The 15,273-nt window shown below is 54.4% G+C and overlaps 4 protein-coding genes across 4 annotated transcripts; 1 reads left to right on the forward strand and 3 right to left on the reverse strand.

Annotated features, from left to right (window-relative positions):
• Positions 1-325: 325 nt before the first annotated feature.
• On the reverse strand, positions 326-1,446 carry BDP81DRAFT_391708 (uncharacterized protein; the record flags this gene model as incomplete). The annotated part of the gene is made up of 4 exons (XM_060587579.1): positions 326-394; positions 456-1,018; positions 1,084-1,264; positions 1,381-1,446. 4 exons carry the CDS (start codon positions 1,444-1,446, stop codon positions 326-328), a joined length of 879 nt encoding a protein of 292 aa, XP_060448235.1.
• A 5,846-nt stretch (positions 1,447-7,292) lies between these two features.
• On the reverse strand, positions 7,293-10,531 carry BDP81DRAFT_180700 (ribonucleoside-diphosphate reductase large subunit). The gene is made up of 4 exons (XM_060582279.1): positions 10,298-10,531; positions 10,086-10,243; positions 7,559-10,025; positions 7,293-7,504 (listed from the first exon to the last, which is right to left on the reverse strand). Exons 1-4 carry the CDS (start codon positions 10,314-10,316, stop codon positions 7,461-7,463), a joined length of 2,688 nt encoding a protein of 895 aa, XP_060448236.1. The 5' UTR covers positions 10,317-10,531; the 3' UTR covers positions 7,293-7,460.
• A 688-nt stretch (positions 10,532-11,219) lies between these two features.
• Positions 11,220-12,778, forward strand: BDP81DRAFT_421542 (TatD family hydrolase). The gene is made up of 3 exons (XM_060589921.1): positions 11,220-11,465; positions 11,529-11,706; positions 11,766-12,778. The coding sequence occupies exons 1-3, from the start codon at positions 11,310-11,312 to the stop codon at positions 12,689-12,691; spliced, it is 1,260 nt and encodes a 419-aa protein (XP_060448237.1). The 5' UTR covers positions 11,220-11,309; the 3' UTR covers positions 12,692-12,778.
• Positions 12,725-14,550, reverse strand: BDP81DRAFT_421544 (centromere protein Chl4/mis15/CENP-N). The gene has a single exon (XM_060589922.1). It carries the CDS (start codon positions 14,251-14,253, stop codon positions 12,820-12,822), a length of 1,434 nt encoding a protein of 477 aa, XP_060448238.1. The 5' UTR covers positions 14,254-14,550; the 3' UTR covers positions 12,725-12,819.
• Positions 14,551-15,273: the final 723 nt, after the last annotated feature.

A 15,273-nucleotide genomic window follows, 5' to 3' on the forward strand; every position in this document is an offset into this window, starting at 1 on the left:
GGATATCAGTCCGTCAAGTCATTACGTCCTTTGTGTAAAGCCATTTGTATCGTGAAACCATTGTTAATTGCCGTCCGAAAATCGACAGCCCAGAAACTCGTTGTGCCTGTTTGACCCTCCAGAAAAGATTCCGAATCGTCCATGTTCCACACCTCATCTTCCCTGTCCATTTCACTAAAATGTGCCCGTCACAACCGTGTCGTGTCAAGTCGAAATTGGTAGAAGGCGAGGATGAATCCGGATGTCGAAACCAAGATTATGGGTCCAGGCGGGTATTTACCGCAACTTAGAAAAGCAAGTATATTGTCATCTGAGCGAAAGGCGCTTAGATGAACATGGCGGCAAAACCAGCGGCAGCCAGGAAGCCAGCAACGGGGACAGCAGTCGCCTTGGCCTAGGAAGAAACGTTAGTATGGGAGTGTACAGCAAGGTAGATAGGTAGTTGGGCAACTTACAAGACCGCTGGAGCTGGAGCTGGCAGCGGTGCCAGTGGCAGAGCCGGAGGCAGAGCCGGAGGCAGAAGCAGAGCCGCCAGTGGTGGTGGCACCAGTAGCCTCACTAGCCTGGCTGGAGAGAGCGCTGGAGGCCGCGCTTCCAGTAACGGAAGAGAGGAGAGTGGTCGAGCCAATGGTGGAGGTGATGACACTGCCGTCAGAGGTGATGGTGCTAACAATGGGCTCGGTAGTGACAGCGGTCTGGGGAGCAGAGGTGGCTCCGGGGACACCGCCAATGCCGAAGAGGGTGGTCTCGCCGGTGGAGGTGATGGTAGACTCGCCGCTGGTAATGACAGTGGTGAAGGTGGAGGTGGAAACCGGGCTAGGGGTCGCAGACTCGCCGCCACCAGAGGCAGCACCAGTGAGGGTGGTGACACCAAGGAGAGTGGTCAGGGTGCTGCCACCAGAGGTGATCTCAGAGAAGATCGAGGAAACGATCGGAGCGGCGGTGGCAGTGGCGGTGGCAGTGCCAGTGGGCTGAGTGACAGTGGCACCGGGGATCACGGTGACAACAACACCGGCCTCTGATTTGGGTGTTAGTGGATCTAATAATCAAATTTGAGAGATTGCTTGGGAAAGCAGAACTTACGGCGGCAGAGCTCAATGCCAGAGGCGACAGCGGCCTCAGCATCAGAAGCCTGGGTGCAGCTCTGGAAAGAGCAGTCGCGGATGCCGTAGGCGAAGTTGGCGTTGCGGCAGAGGCAGGCGTTGTCGCCGGCAGTGCAGCCCAGGTCAGAGGCGAGACCCTGCATGGCGGAGATACAGCCAGTCTATTGATCGAGTTAGAATCTCAGATGCTTGAAAGTTGCCAAGTCGGAACATCTGAACATGAAAATCCATGCGACTGAATTTCCATGTTCACAGCGGAGGGAGGAATTTTGCTTACGCCACAGGCGCCCTGAGCCATGGCGCCAGAGAGAAGGCCAGCACCGAGGATGATGGAAGACTTCATTGTGAATGATTGTTGATGGGGTTTGTAAGACTGGAGAAGAGTGAGTCGTTTGCGAGAACAAAGTCGACAATGAAGGACCTGTAGGTAGAGGATCAGTAAAGCTCGGATTTTCGCAATCAAGTAAAATGGGAAACAAGTTATGCGCGTGAGGAGAGGTGGTCGCAAAAGCAGTCAATGAACAAGGTTACCTGGAGACAAAGAGCGTGCGTGGGCTTGGAAAGAAAGCGTAAAAGATTGTTTGCGATGGTGAAGAACGAAAAAGGTGGTGGAGTGGAAGTGGGAAGAGAGACAACTTTGTGGGTGGGTGGAAGGGGAAAAAGAAGGTCACGAGGTGGTGAGTGGGAGGTGGTGAAGGAAATGAGTGTTACGCAAATTTGGGAAGCTGCGCCTGGGGGAAGGTGTGGTGTAACTGGGGAAAGAACGAGGCAGGTCCAAGGTCGCACAAGACCAAGTAAACAAACTGACAGTGATATGCTGCTGTTCCGTTTTCCTTGTGCTTGGAAATCCTGGCCAAGAAGCTGAAGAATGAAGCAAGCAGCTTGCGATGGGGAGAAGGAAAAAATGAAGCCAGCGCAAAAGTGAAGGAGGCTCGTGATATCAGATATCTCGACTTACCTACGATTGATATTGATGTCAGAGCAGTCGAGGCTGTTGGAAGCGTGCTTGAGAGAATCTCGCGAGAGTGGTGGAGCGAAAGTGTGTGTTGGTGTGAGGTGACGATGGGAGAGTTGTTGGTGGAGAGAAATTGGTGGTTACTCGAGGTGAAGTGAGGTGAGGTGTCTCGGTGGATAGGGCGGGGGGTAGATATTATTCGAGAATAGGTGCCGAATCGAGGTAAGGCAGGTAAACAATGGAATGTCACGTGGAGTATTAGAGTACCTTAATTGAAGGACGGAAGGAAGGAACGAGGAAGGAGAAGGGAGTGCCTTCCCGTTTATAAGTCAATTGGGGGACGAAGGTGCGGGATGGCAGTTGGGCACGACGTACGAACCCGGTGCCGTGCCTTCCTACTTGGCTACGTTGCTACCTACCTACCTTACCCTGTAGACCTGAGATCATGGGCAGGCCTTATTTCCTAGCCACCACCTATTCGAATTTGCAAACCATTGGACAAGATACCTTAACTTGGCCTGGCCGACGGGACTCCGACCTTAGCATGCACCGATGCAGTCTGCAGAGCATCTGCGGTGAACTGCGAAGTGGGCTTTCCCGTCGACCAACGTTGAGTTGTTTGATACCCAGATTTTTGGAGAACCATGTCATTTCGGCTGCCCCAACTTTAGTTGGCTTTGCCTCTCACGCTTGTCCTGACGTTGACATGCCGCTAGCCAGCAAATGAGAAGCCACCCGGAGCTAAGGTACTATGTAGTCAAGTCGATGTGGGTATCTGATGTGGAATTCATCCATCTTCCAGGTTAGTGCTGCAGCAAAAGTGGCGCCAGGTTGGTCTTCACAGCTCAAGCTCGGCCCCAAGCGAACCTCGCTCGTTGCTCTGCGCCCGTCACCGGCAACTCCTCCAGTCTCCAGCACCAAAAGTCAACACAAGAAAAACCCTGCTTGGATCCTAAGCCACAAACCCAAAGCTGCATCTTGATCCTCTTCCCGCTACCGAGACCCGAGAGTTGTCGGCCCGGTGGCTGGAATCTCAGCTAAGACCGACCACGCTTGTGTGCTTATCATGCGAGGCAAGCTGAAATCTCTTTGTGAACAGCGAGTCGCGCGCAAACAGCCATAAGGGTGAAATTGGCTCCCGGCAAAATGCCCCTCGGGTAAATTGTAATATCCCAAGACACCAATCTTGGTGGCCAGCGCGGGCTAGATCTCACAACGAGATGAGAGATGCGACCTACTTTCGGGGTTGATATGCGATGTTAACCAGGATATGCCTGATGTAACCCTCCCGTCGCCGCCAGCCAGCGTTTACGGAGTACCTTAGTCGGGACATTTCAACCCCCGTCCCAAGCTCTCAGGTTCCAGCAAGTAAAGAAAAGAACTTGGTGCCATGTGGTATCGTTCGGCCTGAGCTCTGACGCACTTTTGGCTCCATCCCTTCCGCTGCAACGCTGTCAAACACTGCCAAACTAAGGCAAGAAGGCTGGGGGACGTGCGAGCCTGCAGGCTAAGGCAATGGATGCGATGTCAAGAAAAAACTCCTTCCCGTTGGAACCTTGCCCAGCAACCAGAACCTCGATGGGAGGAGGCTCTACCGGTAAGTCCTTCCTTATCAGAAGCCTGGGTCAACAATTCAAGCGAACTGCGAGTCGCGGGGAGGGGGCAGTTTGCTGGGTTCGAACCCTGCCATCCAAGATACCCATGCCAACCTGCTTTTTGCAGCACTAACGAGGCAGGAGGCAAGGTCTGTTTCTCGATGCGACAATCAAGCTTCTGGGGCCAGAAATGAGGGACAGGAAACAGGGACTCAGCATTGAAAGCTCGAAACAAATTCCGGGGCTTCGAGAGGCGAGGTAGGTAAGCTGGAGGTAGCCGGAAAAGCTCGCATCTACCCGTACGACGCGCAAGCCAACGTAGTTTGTATCTGCCACGTGAAGCTGGCTTCGGTCATCTTGCATCACAATGGCCTTGGTTTGGGAGGTGTACACCGCCCGACGCTTGGCCTCTCGTCATGCTAGAAAGAGGCAGCCGGAAGTCGGCAGCATGATAGCTTACAGATTGACCGTTAGTGACAAAGGTTGACGGCAGAAGAAAAATCATCGTGGGCAGACAGATCCCGCCGGGCCATGGCCCATTGGTGAGTCGGTGACTGAGGGGTGAGTTGCAGTCAGTCACGGCGGGAAACAAGGAAAAAAGTGCTAGCTGGCAAGGTCTGGGGCGGACGTGGTTGCGTGGCTATGACCGTACCAAGAGGGGATGAGGTCAATCAAATGCACGTCGACGCGTCCGATTCGCCAATGACCCCGGGAGTCCTCTGTTGTGGCGCCATGGCGCTCCACTCTGTGTACTCCGACGTTTAATTGGACAGGTTCGGCAAAAAGGGAAAGGACGGGGGAGGAAAAGAGACAGGGGTTGGGCTTCCTACAGGCTACGCCTGGGGCATCAGAGTCAATGCCCACAAACCAACAACGACTTCTCCCGCACTTTCTTTCCCATCATTCATTTATTCATGCTTTTGCGCCGGATGCCATCAGACACTCTACTGCTTCATTTGCGCCAAAACTTCTTGCGGGCCGTACTATGTTGCTGCTTTCCATCGACATGGATTTGTTCGTCTAACGTTGGAGCGCACAACGATCTCCCAAAGCAGGCGCTTCCAACGGAGACGACCAACAAGAGCTCAATTGTCATGGTGACCGCCAGCTTCCACGCTCTGCACCATGCTACCTCTCAATAGAGCGTCGGCGGCGTGGTGGGACCTGGAGATCAGTACCCTTCTACGCAGTAGCCTCAAAATTAGTTCTGCATCGCCCTTTCAGCGTCGGCACATCCGTCAGATCCCCGTCCCACCAACACCGCCATTCGCTTCCCCAACGTTGCGCTCCCGCCCTGGCCCACGCCAGGGCCCAGGGGCTGGTGGTGGTTGCCAAGGCCCTTGGTCGAATCTTGTCGGGACTGGACCCATCCCTCAGCTTGCCAAGGGTTAGTCCCGCATCCAGAGGCACCCCCCCCCCCCCTTACTCGATGAGCTTTTTCCAACTTTCCACGCTAGGTCACCCACAGCGGTTGACCTCGAGAAGAGAAACAAGCAAATCTCTGCTTCTAGCCAACCGCTGCGGGGAGGTCGCGTCGAGAGACAGACAGGACGAGGGTAGCAATCTCGTGCTAGACGCTCCGAGACATTAGAGATGAAGCACCCAAATTCACCGTGGTCTGCGCGCATCGCAATCAGATTAGCTCGACCAACGATGGGCTGAGAGCTTGAGATCGGTCAACGAGGCCGGAAAATTGGCCCTCAAGGTTGAACACGTCTTCGTCGCGCTATTGCTGGGCCGGCCGATTTCTGGAGCCACGATGAGGAAAGCTTCTGACGTATTGCCCTTCGATGGCCGATCCACAAAATACCTTATCGCCGCGACTCACCTGACGACGGCCCGAACAGTCGAACTACACCAGCCACCCACTTGACGGACTCCCAACGAGGCGTCACGGCCTCGTCCGGGCCCTTCCCGATCTATCAGAAAAGTTGTGCCTCTTGCAGGTCCTGACAGTCCGTACTGAAAGTCGCGACTGAATTCCATCAAAGCCCCTGTCATCCGGACTTCTGCTCTGTTGGAAGCGAATGTGCGACGCGGGGCGAGAGAACGTGACATCCCTGCCGACTCGTGAACCACTGGTAATTCATGTGGTGATCGGTGCGTTCCCCCTCAAATGCCTGCCTCGCGAAACGCGTACCATCCTTGCCCTTCCATCCAAACACCTCCTCGAATATATAGGTCTTCCATCGCCAGGTCATCTACATAGGCAGACAGCCGCCCCCGCCCCTTTTCTCGTGTCATGTAAGAGGGTGTGACCGTTGTGTTGTCCGTCGAGTGGCATGACGCGGGTAGCCGAGAATAGTATGAAACAAACAAGAAATACCAGAACTGCGACGGCGCCAAAAGCAGACACTACGATGCCGTGAAGGCAGATATCGCGAGAGTTGCAGAGTTGCGGCAAGATGGGGGTCGGTAATCGTTGGCCGATGGCCGTCAGAATTCCCCATTACCCTCTAGGCTCTAGCACACAGACACATCTGCCGTGGAGGCAATTCAGAGGAGAGGTCGACCTGTCTGGTCTGCTAGACTGCTTGCAAGAGCAGTCGACATTGTTCAACACTTCCTATCGACACTTGGCAAGTGTCGAAGGCTTTTGCCCTCTGGTGTATCCACAAACTAAAGGGCATTACAACGGGAAACAGCAAAGATCCATTTCCCGCATCTTCGCGTCACTCTGCCTTCACCAATACCTCCAATAAATTACACATGGCAAAAGGATCGACGACGTGAATGGTCTCAGAACCGAGAAAGAAAGACAAACCGCGACTCCACGAACGAATCAGTGGCCGCCCATCTGTCTTCGACTCATTCCTTCGGGCCGCGTGTGGTGTTTGTGTGTGTGTGTGAATAACCGATTCAAGTGAAGCACAATAGCAATTTGACCGTCATTACAGTATCATCACTTTTACCATAAGCAAATCCGTTTGTTCGTTCCGATTGATGCATACACGATCCGCCACATGCGACCTGTCCCCGAGGCCTCTATTGCCACCAAGGCACGTCGCCGCAGCCACGATGGTCGACCTCATCTCTTCGAACTTCCAATAGCTATCCTACATCACTGCCTTGCCTAGGGCCCAACGTATACACGTACGCATGCGTACATGTGTAAGTGTGTGTGTGGCAGCCTTACACAGCTGAGGCCACACACACGGCTGATGTTGTCATGATCGGCCCCGGCATGTTTCCCCGCGCATGCGTTTGTCTAGGCCTCAGGTCGCACAACGTACAGGAACCCGACGCACCAGACGTAACATGTCATTTGCTAGGGAGAGTTCTAGCCCGCCCAACGTCAGCTCATGTGTCGTCTGTCTAATTACACATCGCGGGATGAGATGCCTTTTACGAATCGAAAAATGGCCAAGCTTGGGGATTACATTTAAAATAATGTTGAGCAAATTCACGAGATTGCGAGTCGCGTGTTTGATGAGACGAGTAACAATTATACTACTGCTAAAGGACTTGTGACCAAACCAAGTTTTCTTCCCAACGCCGTGATCTGTGTGTGCAACAGTCAAAATCCTAGCATCGAAACCGTCGAGCCCTCTGGGCCGCGGAAGAGCGTCTAAAGACAAGAACCTCTCGTGAACAGCCCATGCGAGAAAGCAGAGAGGGCAGCCTTGCCCAGAGCGTTGTACGTCAAAACAAATACAAATAGGGTGTCAATGACCAATGCCACCCATGAGCCCGAATCATAAAACTATTACCAACGTGATCCCATACTCAAATGCCCCGAACCCCATAATATGCCATCAACGTGTCATCAGCCGTCAAAATCCATCACAACTTCACCTCCTGCGTTCTTCAGCCACTGCACATGATGCAGGACTCGGGGTTTTCGATGCTGCCTAATGGGGGATTAGTGGGTGTTATTGGAAACGGTTCAATGTGGAGTAACTTACAGGCAAGCACAGCCTCGGAGTAGATATCCAACTCTCTCTCCTTGCTCTCCTCGGTCTTGTCCTCAGCATCAGGGGTCTTGCTGCCAGAGACGGGCAGCTCCTCGATCTTGAGAGTCTCAGCGGGCTCAGTGGGAAGGGCGCGGGGGCTGTCACCCTCGGCAACATCGGCGGTGAAGTTGTCAGGCTTCTGGGCCGGGGCAGTTCTGGGAGGAGGAGGGGTGACGCTGGGAGTGGGGATGCCGTTGTCCTGAGCAGAAGAGTCCTTCTTTGCGTACATGGGCCTGGGGATGTTCACGACGGGGGAGGCGACGTGGCCAGGGGGAGGCGCACGCTTCTTGAGAGCCTTGCCGACGGCGGCGTCAGCGACCTTGAGCGCTTCTTGGTCGACGGTGAACTGAATAGGAGCAGAAGCTGCCTGCGTACGCAGGTAGTACATGCCCGTCTTGAGGCCAAGCTTCCAGCCAGCGAAGTGCATGCTGGTGATTTTGCCCATTGTCGGGTCCTTCATGTGGATGTTGAGGGACTGGGACTGGTCGATGAAGGCACCACGATCGGCAGCCATCTGGACAATGGTGCGCTGGGAGATTTCCCAGACGGTCTTGTACAGAGCCTTGACCTCGGCGGGAATGTTGGGGATGTTCTGAACGGAACCGTTCTCGGCGATGATACGGTTCTTCATGGCATCGGACCACAAGCCCATGTCGACAAGATCCTTCAGCAGCCAGGGGTTGACAACCTGGAACTCGCCGGCAAGAACACGGCGCTGGTAAATGTTGGAAGTGTAGGGCTCGAAGCACTCGTTGTTGCCCAAGATCTGGGAAGTGGAGGCAGTAGGCATGGGAGCAACAAGCAGACTGTTGCGAACACCGTGCTCCTTGATCTGCTCCTTCAGAGAGTCCCAGTCCCAGAGGTCAGAGGGCTTGACGTTCCACATGTCGTACTGAAGGATACCCTGGGAGATAGGGGAGCCCTCGTACGTGGAGTAGGTACCCTCCTCCCTGGCGAGTTGAACGGACATGGTCAGAGCAGCGTGGTAGATGGTCTCGAAAATCTTCTTGTTGAGATCGCGAGCCTCAGGAGACTCGAAAGGCATGCGGAGGGCGAGGAAGGCATCAGCAAGACCCTGGACACCAAGACCGATGGGGCGGTGACGCATGTTGCTGTTGCGAGCCTCAGGAACAGGGTAGTGGTTGACATCAATGATCTTGTTCAGGTTGCGGACAACGACCTGAGTGACCTCGTGAAGCTTCTGGAAATCGTAGACACCCTCGTTGTAGTCAACGAAGGTAGGCAGGGCAAGAGAGGCCAAGTTGCAGACAGCGACCTCATCAGGGGCGCAGTACTCAATGATCTCAGTGCAGAGGTTGGAGCTGCGGATGGTTCCGAGGTTCTTCTGGTTGCTCTTGCGGTTCGCGGCATCCTTGTAAAGCATGAAGGGGTTGCCGGTCTCAGTCTGAGCCTCGAGGATGGCGTACCAAAGCTTCTGGGCCTTGATGGTCTTGCGACCCTTGCCCTCGCGCTCGTACTTCTCGTACAAGGCCTCGAACTCCTCGCCGTAGCAGTCAGCCAGGCCGGGGCACTCGTTGGGGCACATGAGGGTCCATTCGGCGTTCTTCTCGACTCTCTTCATGAACAGATCGGGGATCCAGAGGGCGAGGAAAAGGTCACGAGCACGGACCTCCTCCTTGCCGTGGTTCTTGCGCAAGTCCATGAACTCGAAGACATCGGCGTGCCAAGGCTCAAGGTAGATGGCGAAGGCACCAGGACGCTTGTTGCCACCCTGGTCGACGTAGCGAGCAGTGTTGTTGAAGACACGAAGCATGGGAATGACACCGTTGGAGGTGCCGTTGGTGCCGGCAATATAGGAGCCAGTGGCACGGATACGGTGAGCGTTGAGACCAATGCCACCAGCCATCTTGGAGATCATGGCGCAGGTCTTGAGGGTGTCGTAGATGCCCTCAATGGAGTCTTCCTTCATGTCGACGAGGAAGCACGAAGACAGTTGGCACTGAGGGGTACCGGCGTTGAAGAGTGTGGGGGAGGCGTGGGTGAAGAACTTGCTGGACATGAGGTTGTAGGTCTCAATGACGCGCTCAACATCGTCACCCCAGATGCCGACTGCGACACGCATGATCATGTGCTGCGGTCTCTCGGCAATCTTGCCGTCGAGCTTGAGCAGGTATGATCTCTCCAGGGTCTTGAAGCCGAAGTATTGGTAGTTGAAGTCGCGGTCGTAGACAATGGCAGAGTCGAGCTCCTCCTTGTGTCTCATAACGGCGTCGTATGTCTCCTTGGCAATCATGGGGGAGGCGCGGTTGTTTCTGGGGTTGACATAATGGTAAAGGTCGCTGATGACCGCAGACCATTGCTTCTTGGTCTGCTTGTGGAGGTTGGAGACCGCTATCCGGGCAGCGAGGATGGCGTAGTCGGGGTGAGTAACGGTCATGTAGGCGGCAGTCTCAGCGGCCTGTTCACGAGATTGTTAGCATCCGATACTCGGGGCAAGAGGCGGAAGAGCAGTGCTTACCAAGTCATCAAGTTGGACGGTGGTGACACCGCCGTAGACACCGGAGATGACCTTTTGGGTGATGGCAACCGGGTCAACGTGGTCCATGTCGAGGCCATAGCATAGCCTGGACACTCTGGCAGTGATCTTGTCGAACTGGACGCGCTCCTGGCGCCCGTCTGCACTCAATTAGTATCGTGCGTGATCACTTAACGCGTCTGAGCAAAACGTACCGCGCTTTCTCACGAACATCTTGCCGGAGTATGGCTGTGAGGTTGTGGGAGACGGGGGTTGTTGGGTCGCCTCGTGGGAGACGTAGGACACTCGAGAGCAAGAAGATGAAGTTGAATGCTGAAGAAGAGAGGGGGTATCAAGAGCACCAAGAATTAGAATTGTACTGGTGCAAATAGACGTTGCGTCAAGAGTGTTTGGGTTGTGGGAGGTTGAGAAAAGAATAGAAAGATGCCAGGAGGTGCTGCAGATACTTATGGCACTGCCAATTCGCGTAGAAACGCGTCCACGGGTCTCAACGCCAAAGTGGACTTTAGCGCGACGAGGTAGGGGGGCAGGGGGGCCACGTCAAGGCATCAACAATAAATTGGCTGGCAAAAGTGGTTTTCCGGCCTGGTAAGCTAGGCATCTCCGCCCGCGCCCCTCGGTTCACGTTCGCATCCCCGAGCCAACACTTGCCTGGAACACAATGGACGACGGGCTTTTGCACTGTAAAAAGACGGACAATCTCAGTCTCACAGCTGGCTACCACTTGACTAATGCTACGGCAGGCTTGGAAATCAAGTCTGACAACAAACTCCACTGTGGATGTTGTTCTGTCTCTTCTCATTCTTCTCTCTCTCTCGTCTGACGCGGGTTGCCGTTTGCAACGAGAAATGACTTCACACTTGGCCCGGGGGACTGGTCTTGCTTGGAATGCACTCAGACAGACTTTAATTGATTTCAATCGCGTCTCACTACTTTGCCGGGTGCACGCGTTGACCCCTCCCCACCGTTTCAGCGCAGTGATGCGGTGCACTTTAATGGATTTTCTGTAGGCACTTTACGCGTGCGTTGCACGTCGCTTCATGGTGGGGGTTCCACTTCATCACGATGTCACGTGAGAGAGGCCAAAATCAATTAAACATCCTCAGTGAGATTGAGGCCAAACGACGTCACGACTATATCAATTGGCATTTTCCTGCCTCCAAAACAGAACATTTTGAAGCTTGAAGACATCATTGTCCATCATCCATGAGAGGATTCTCCCCTTTGCTTCTCACCAGAGCACGGCCACAAAAATTGATCCAACCTTTGCATAGAAGCTTTCTGTCATCGCCATCCACCATAGTCACAATGGCCGCTCCCACAGAGCCGTCTAAGCCGGCATACCAACCCCGGTACATTGATGTGTGTTAATCATAACCGTCCACTTGCCCATAAGTCAGCTTAATAACCCTTTTTCCCTGGTAGATCGGCATCAACCTGGCCGATCCTATCTTCAGAGGTCTGCACCATGGCAAGCAACGGCATCCCAACGACCTCGCCGGGGTCATCTCAAGAGCAAAGAAAGTTGGATGCACCAAGCTCATAGTCACGGGGTCCGACTTCACAAGCTCCAGAGATGCCTTGGATATTGCCAAAGACTACCGTGAGTCAAGAAAGACGTGCCATCTACGTCAAGCCTGTTTGTTGACGTTGCGTTTGCAGCTGGCGTCGTGTACACGACGATCGGAATCCACCCCTGCAGCAGCGCAATTTTCAGCAGCTCGGATGAGGCCGCAGAAGGCATCAACACGGACCCGGACCCCGAAAAGCCTATCCCCGAGCACCACAAGCCGGATCCGAAGAAGACGGAGGCCATCATAGCCGAGCTCCGTGGCCTCATCAACGAGTCGACCACCTCCCATTCCGGCGTCGTCGCCTTTGGAGAGTTCGGGCTCGACTACGACCGCTTGCACTACTGCTCAAAGAAGGTCCAGATCCACGCTTTCGCGGCGCAGCTTGATCTCGTCCTCGAAACGAAGCCTCAGCTGCCCCTTTTTCTACACTCCAGAGCTGCCCATGCGGATTTCGTCCGGTTACTCAAGGAGAAGTTTGGGGACAAGCTCGAGAAGCTGGAGAAGGGTGGTGTTGTTCATAGCTTCACTGGTTCCATGGAGGAAGCCAGGGAGTTGATGGATCTCGGCTTGTACATTGGTATCAATGGCTGTAGTTTCAAAACCGAGGAGAACTGTGAGGTCGTCAAGCAGATTGGCCTGGACAGGATGATGATTGAGACTGATGGCCCTTGGTGCGAGATCAGACCGAGTCATTTCGGCTACAAGTATCTCATTGAGAAGAAGCCGGTGGTCAACGGCACTGCTAATGGCGCTGCTAACGGCACTGCAACCCCGGACGCAGCTCAGAAGCCCCAGCCCAAGAAGAAGAATCAAAAGAAGGAGCCCGAAGTGCCAGAGCGCTTCAAGGTCGTCAAGAAGGAGAAGTGGGAGGAAGGTGCCATGATCAAGGGCCGGAACGAGCCATGCATGATTGAGCGCGTAGCAAAAGCCGTTGCGGGTATCAAGGGAGTGGAAGTTGAAGACGTTTGCGAGGCCGCCTGGAAGAATACTGTCAAGGTTTTCGGCGTAGAATGAGGCGTAGAACACGACGTAGAATAATAGACAAGATTTTCGAAGAAATCAATTAGGGGTATCAAGTTCATTGAAGGTACACGCGAAACGCAACGACTGCGACCTACAACGCTCTCCTGTCGGAGGGGAGTTCATATGCCAGAGCCCTTATGGCCCCTGATCCTGCCATGCCGGACGGCCCCTACTGTGACTCCCTCTTCGCCAGTCATCCAGCCCGGTACCCGCTCTCCGTCTATGATCCCGTTCTCCACAAGCTGCCGTATGCCCGCGAATACATGTGACCCGTGCAATGTCAGTTTAACATTGGGAGTCCAAGTTGATGACTTTGATGGGGCCCGCTGTTCCGCATCTGATTCGGCTCGAAGGCTGTTGCTAGGAAAAGGGTCTTCCATGACAATGTCCACTCGTTCGATGCCCAACCCATCGTCAGTCTTGCCGGTCTCGCCGAATCTGGCCTGGGCACATAGACGAGCTCTCTTGTAAAACTTTTCATCTGCATCAACGGCGCCGGCTTTTCGTTTGACATCTCTCTTTGCCGTCGAAGCCGAGGTGTCGTCTGCTGAGTCTTCTGACAAAGGCGGCGTCGGTAAGATGGTGTCAAGCGGTGACTCGTTCTTCTTCTTGTCGGCATAAATGTCCCAACCGCCGCCTGCGGCGTTGGTTCGGCCAACGCCTCTGGATTGCAACAGCGCATCGAGGTTCTTGGTCGTAATGTTTGTGGGTTTGAGTGTATACCGTTCTTGGGGTCGAGAGAGCGCCTTCGGTATCCCCTCGACGACCAGGTTGCGAAAGCTCTTGGCTTCGCTCGATCCCAAAGACCCGACTGTCTGCGTTTTGGACAAGTAGACGAATGGCGAGGCATCTGGAAAGGCGATGTATAGTGTCCGTGAGCTGTCGAAATCGGCGTCTGACTGCGCAGAACCATTTCCGAGTTGTGCCATACTCGTGCTGTAGGGAGACTCGACGATGAAGATACGCAAGACGGATAGTGTAAGCCCCTGAGGTCGATGGAAATGAAAATGAGCTTTGACGTCGGGCAAAACATGAGATTGAAGGTTTTGGATGAACGTGGATGGGTGAAATCGAGGAAGAGTCAGAGACGCAGTATCGACTTCTGGGGGCTGCTCTTCATCATCGACGTATGAAGCCTCTTTGAGAGGCATAATGCGGTAAGCATTCCATTTCTGCGATGTGGGGTGATCTTCAAGGTATTGGGCATCTGCCAGCGCCATTTGGTATAGGGTCAGACCATGATTCCAGTCGCCGTCGGTGATGCGATCAATGACCTCTCGTTTGGACCCTTTCCTAAACTGTAGATCCGCATAGATGGTTCGTAGGCCTTCCAGAGAAGATGCCGGAGGGTAGAGACCGTCACCATCTTCCTCCTCTTCGTTTAGTATAGGCGCGCATAATGGTACATTCTCGTCACTGAGCCATTCGAGGACCAGAGACAGCAGAGAGGATCGTGATAAGCGACCTAGAGCTTTTAGAACGGAAGAGTTGTTGGGCGGCAGTCGAACGGTCGACGATAAGCGTCCTGCAGTCGGGATTGAGAAGCGTGCCATGGCCGTCAAAACATGGTGCTCGAGGAAAACAAGGCAGCGCTTTTGATGTATCCCGAGTGCACTGTCCCAACGGTAACGTCGCGGGTGGGTAAAAACAATGAAGCGATACTAAAGCCTCGAGGTTGTCGTCAATCACCCCGGTAATTGAGGCTGAAGTATCTTAAGCGGAGATGGGCTTTACACAGGTATTGTTGGTCGTGGAATCGTTGTAAAGCAAAGACGCGTCGCGTATCCGTACCTCAAAAGCTCACATGCAGTTGTGAGTTGTGGTGCACGGGGCACATGTTGCATACGGGGTCGGAGGGGCTTGCCGCAAACAGGGGGGAGACGGGCCACAACGGAGGGGCACGGAGCAGTGGCTCTGTGGGCGGCAGACGTTGAGGTTGAACTAGGGAGGGAAGGCAGCCAGGGACGCTGACAGACGAATTATGGGTGCCCGATCCGACCAACCGCGCAGGCGGGTCCTAGAGGAGAGGCCGGCGGCCAAGGCACCCGTGGCACCCAGCCCGGAGCCCGCAAACGACGGGAGCAAGTTGCTGACAGTGGAGGGCGCAGGGGATGTTGACGGCGACAGCGGGGTTCACGATGTTCTGGGACCGACATGTGCTTTTCCCAAGTTGGTTGGCATCAAACGTGCAAGACCAGGGCGTGGGCAGTGAACAAGACATGGTTGAACGGGCAGATTACCAGCTAGCGGGGCTGTTGTTCCTCCCTGGCCATCCATCAAGTTCAATAATAATGCCCTGGCAGCCTGGTAAGGGCTGGGGCCTGGCAGGCGGCGGTCCTGGTCTTGCGCGGTAAAGTCCCTGAAGCCTGAAGAAGAATACTGCGCAGTACGAATACCTAGGTGCAGGATGCAGCGGCTGGGAGGCACGGTCGGGCCTACTTACCGAACATGGCCGGTGGCGCTTCCGAGGGTCGGAGGGGTTGCTTAGAAATTCAGATTTAAGGGCCCTTTCACAAGTAGGACCGTGAGACGATGCCGTGCCCAGACACGCCAGAGGAAACACGGCAAGGTTG

This window comes from Colletotrichum phormii, assembly GCF_030913505.1.
Source record: "Colletotrichum phormii strain CBS 102054 chromosome Unknown BDP81scaffold_5, whole genome shotgun sequence".
Classification (NCBI taxonomy): domain Eukaryota; kingdom Fungi; phylum Ascomycota; class Sordariomycetes; order Glomerellales; family Glomerellaceae; genus Colletotrichum; species Colletotrichum phormii.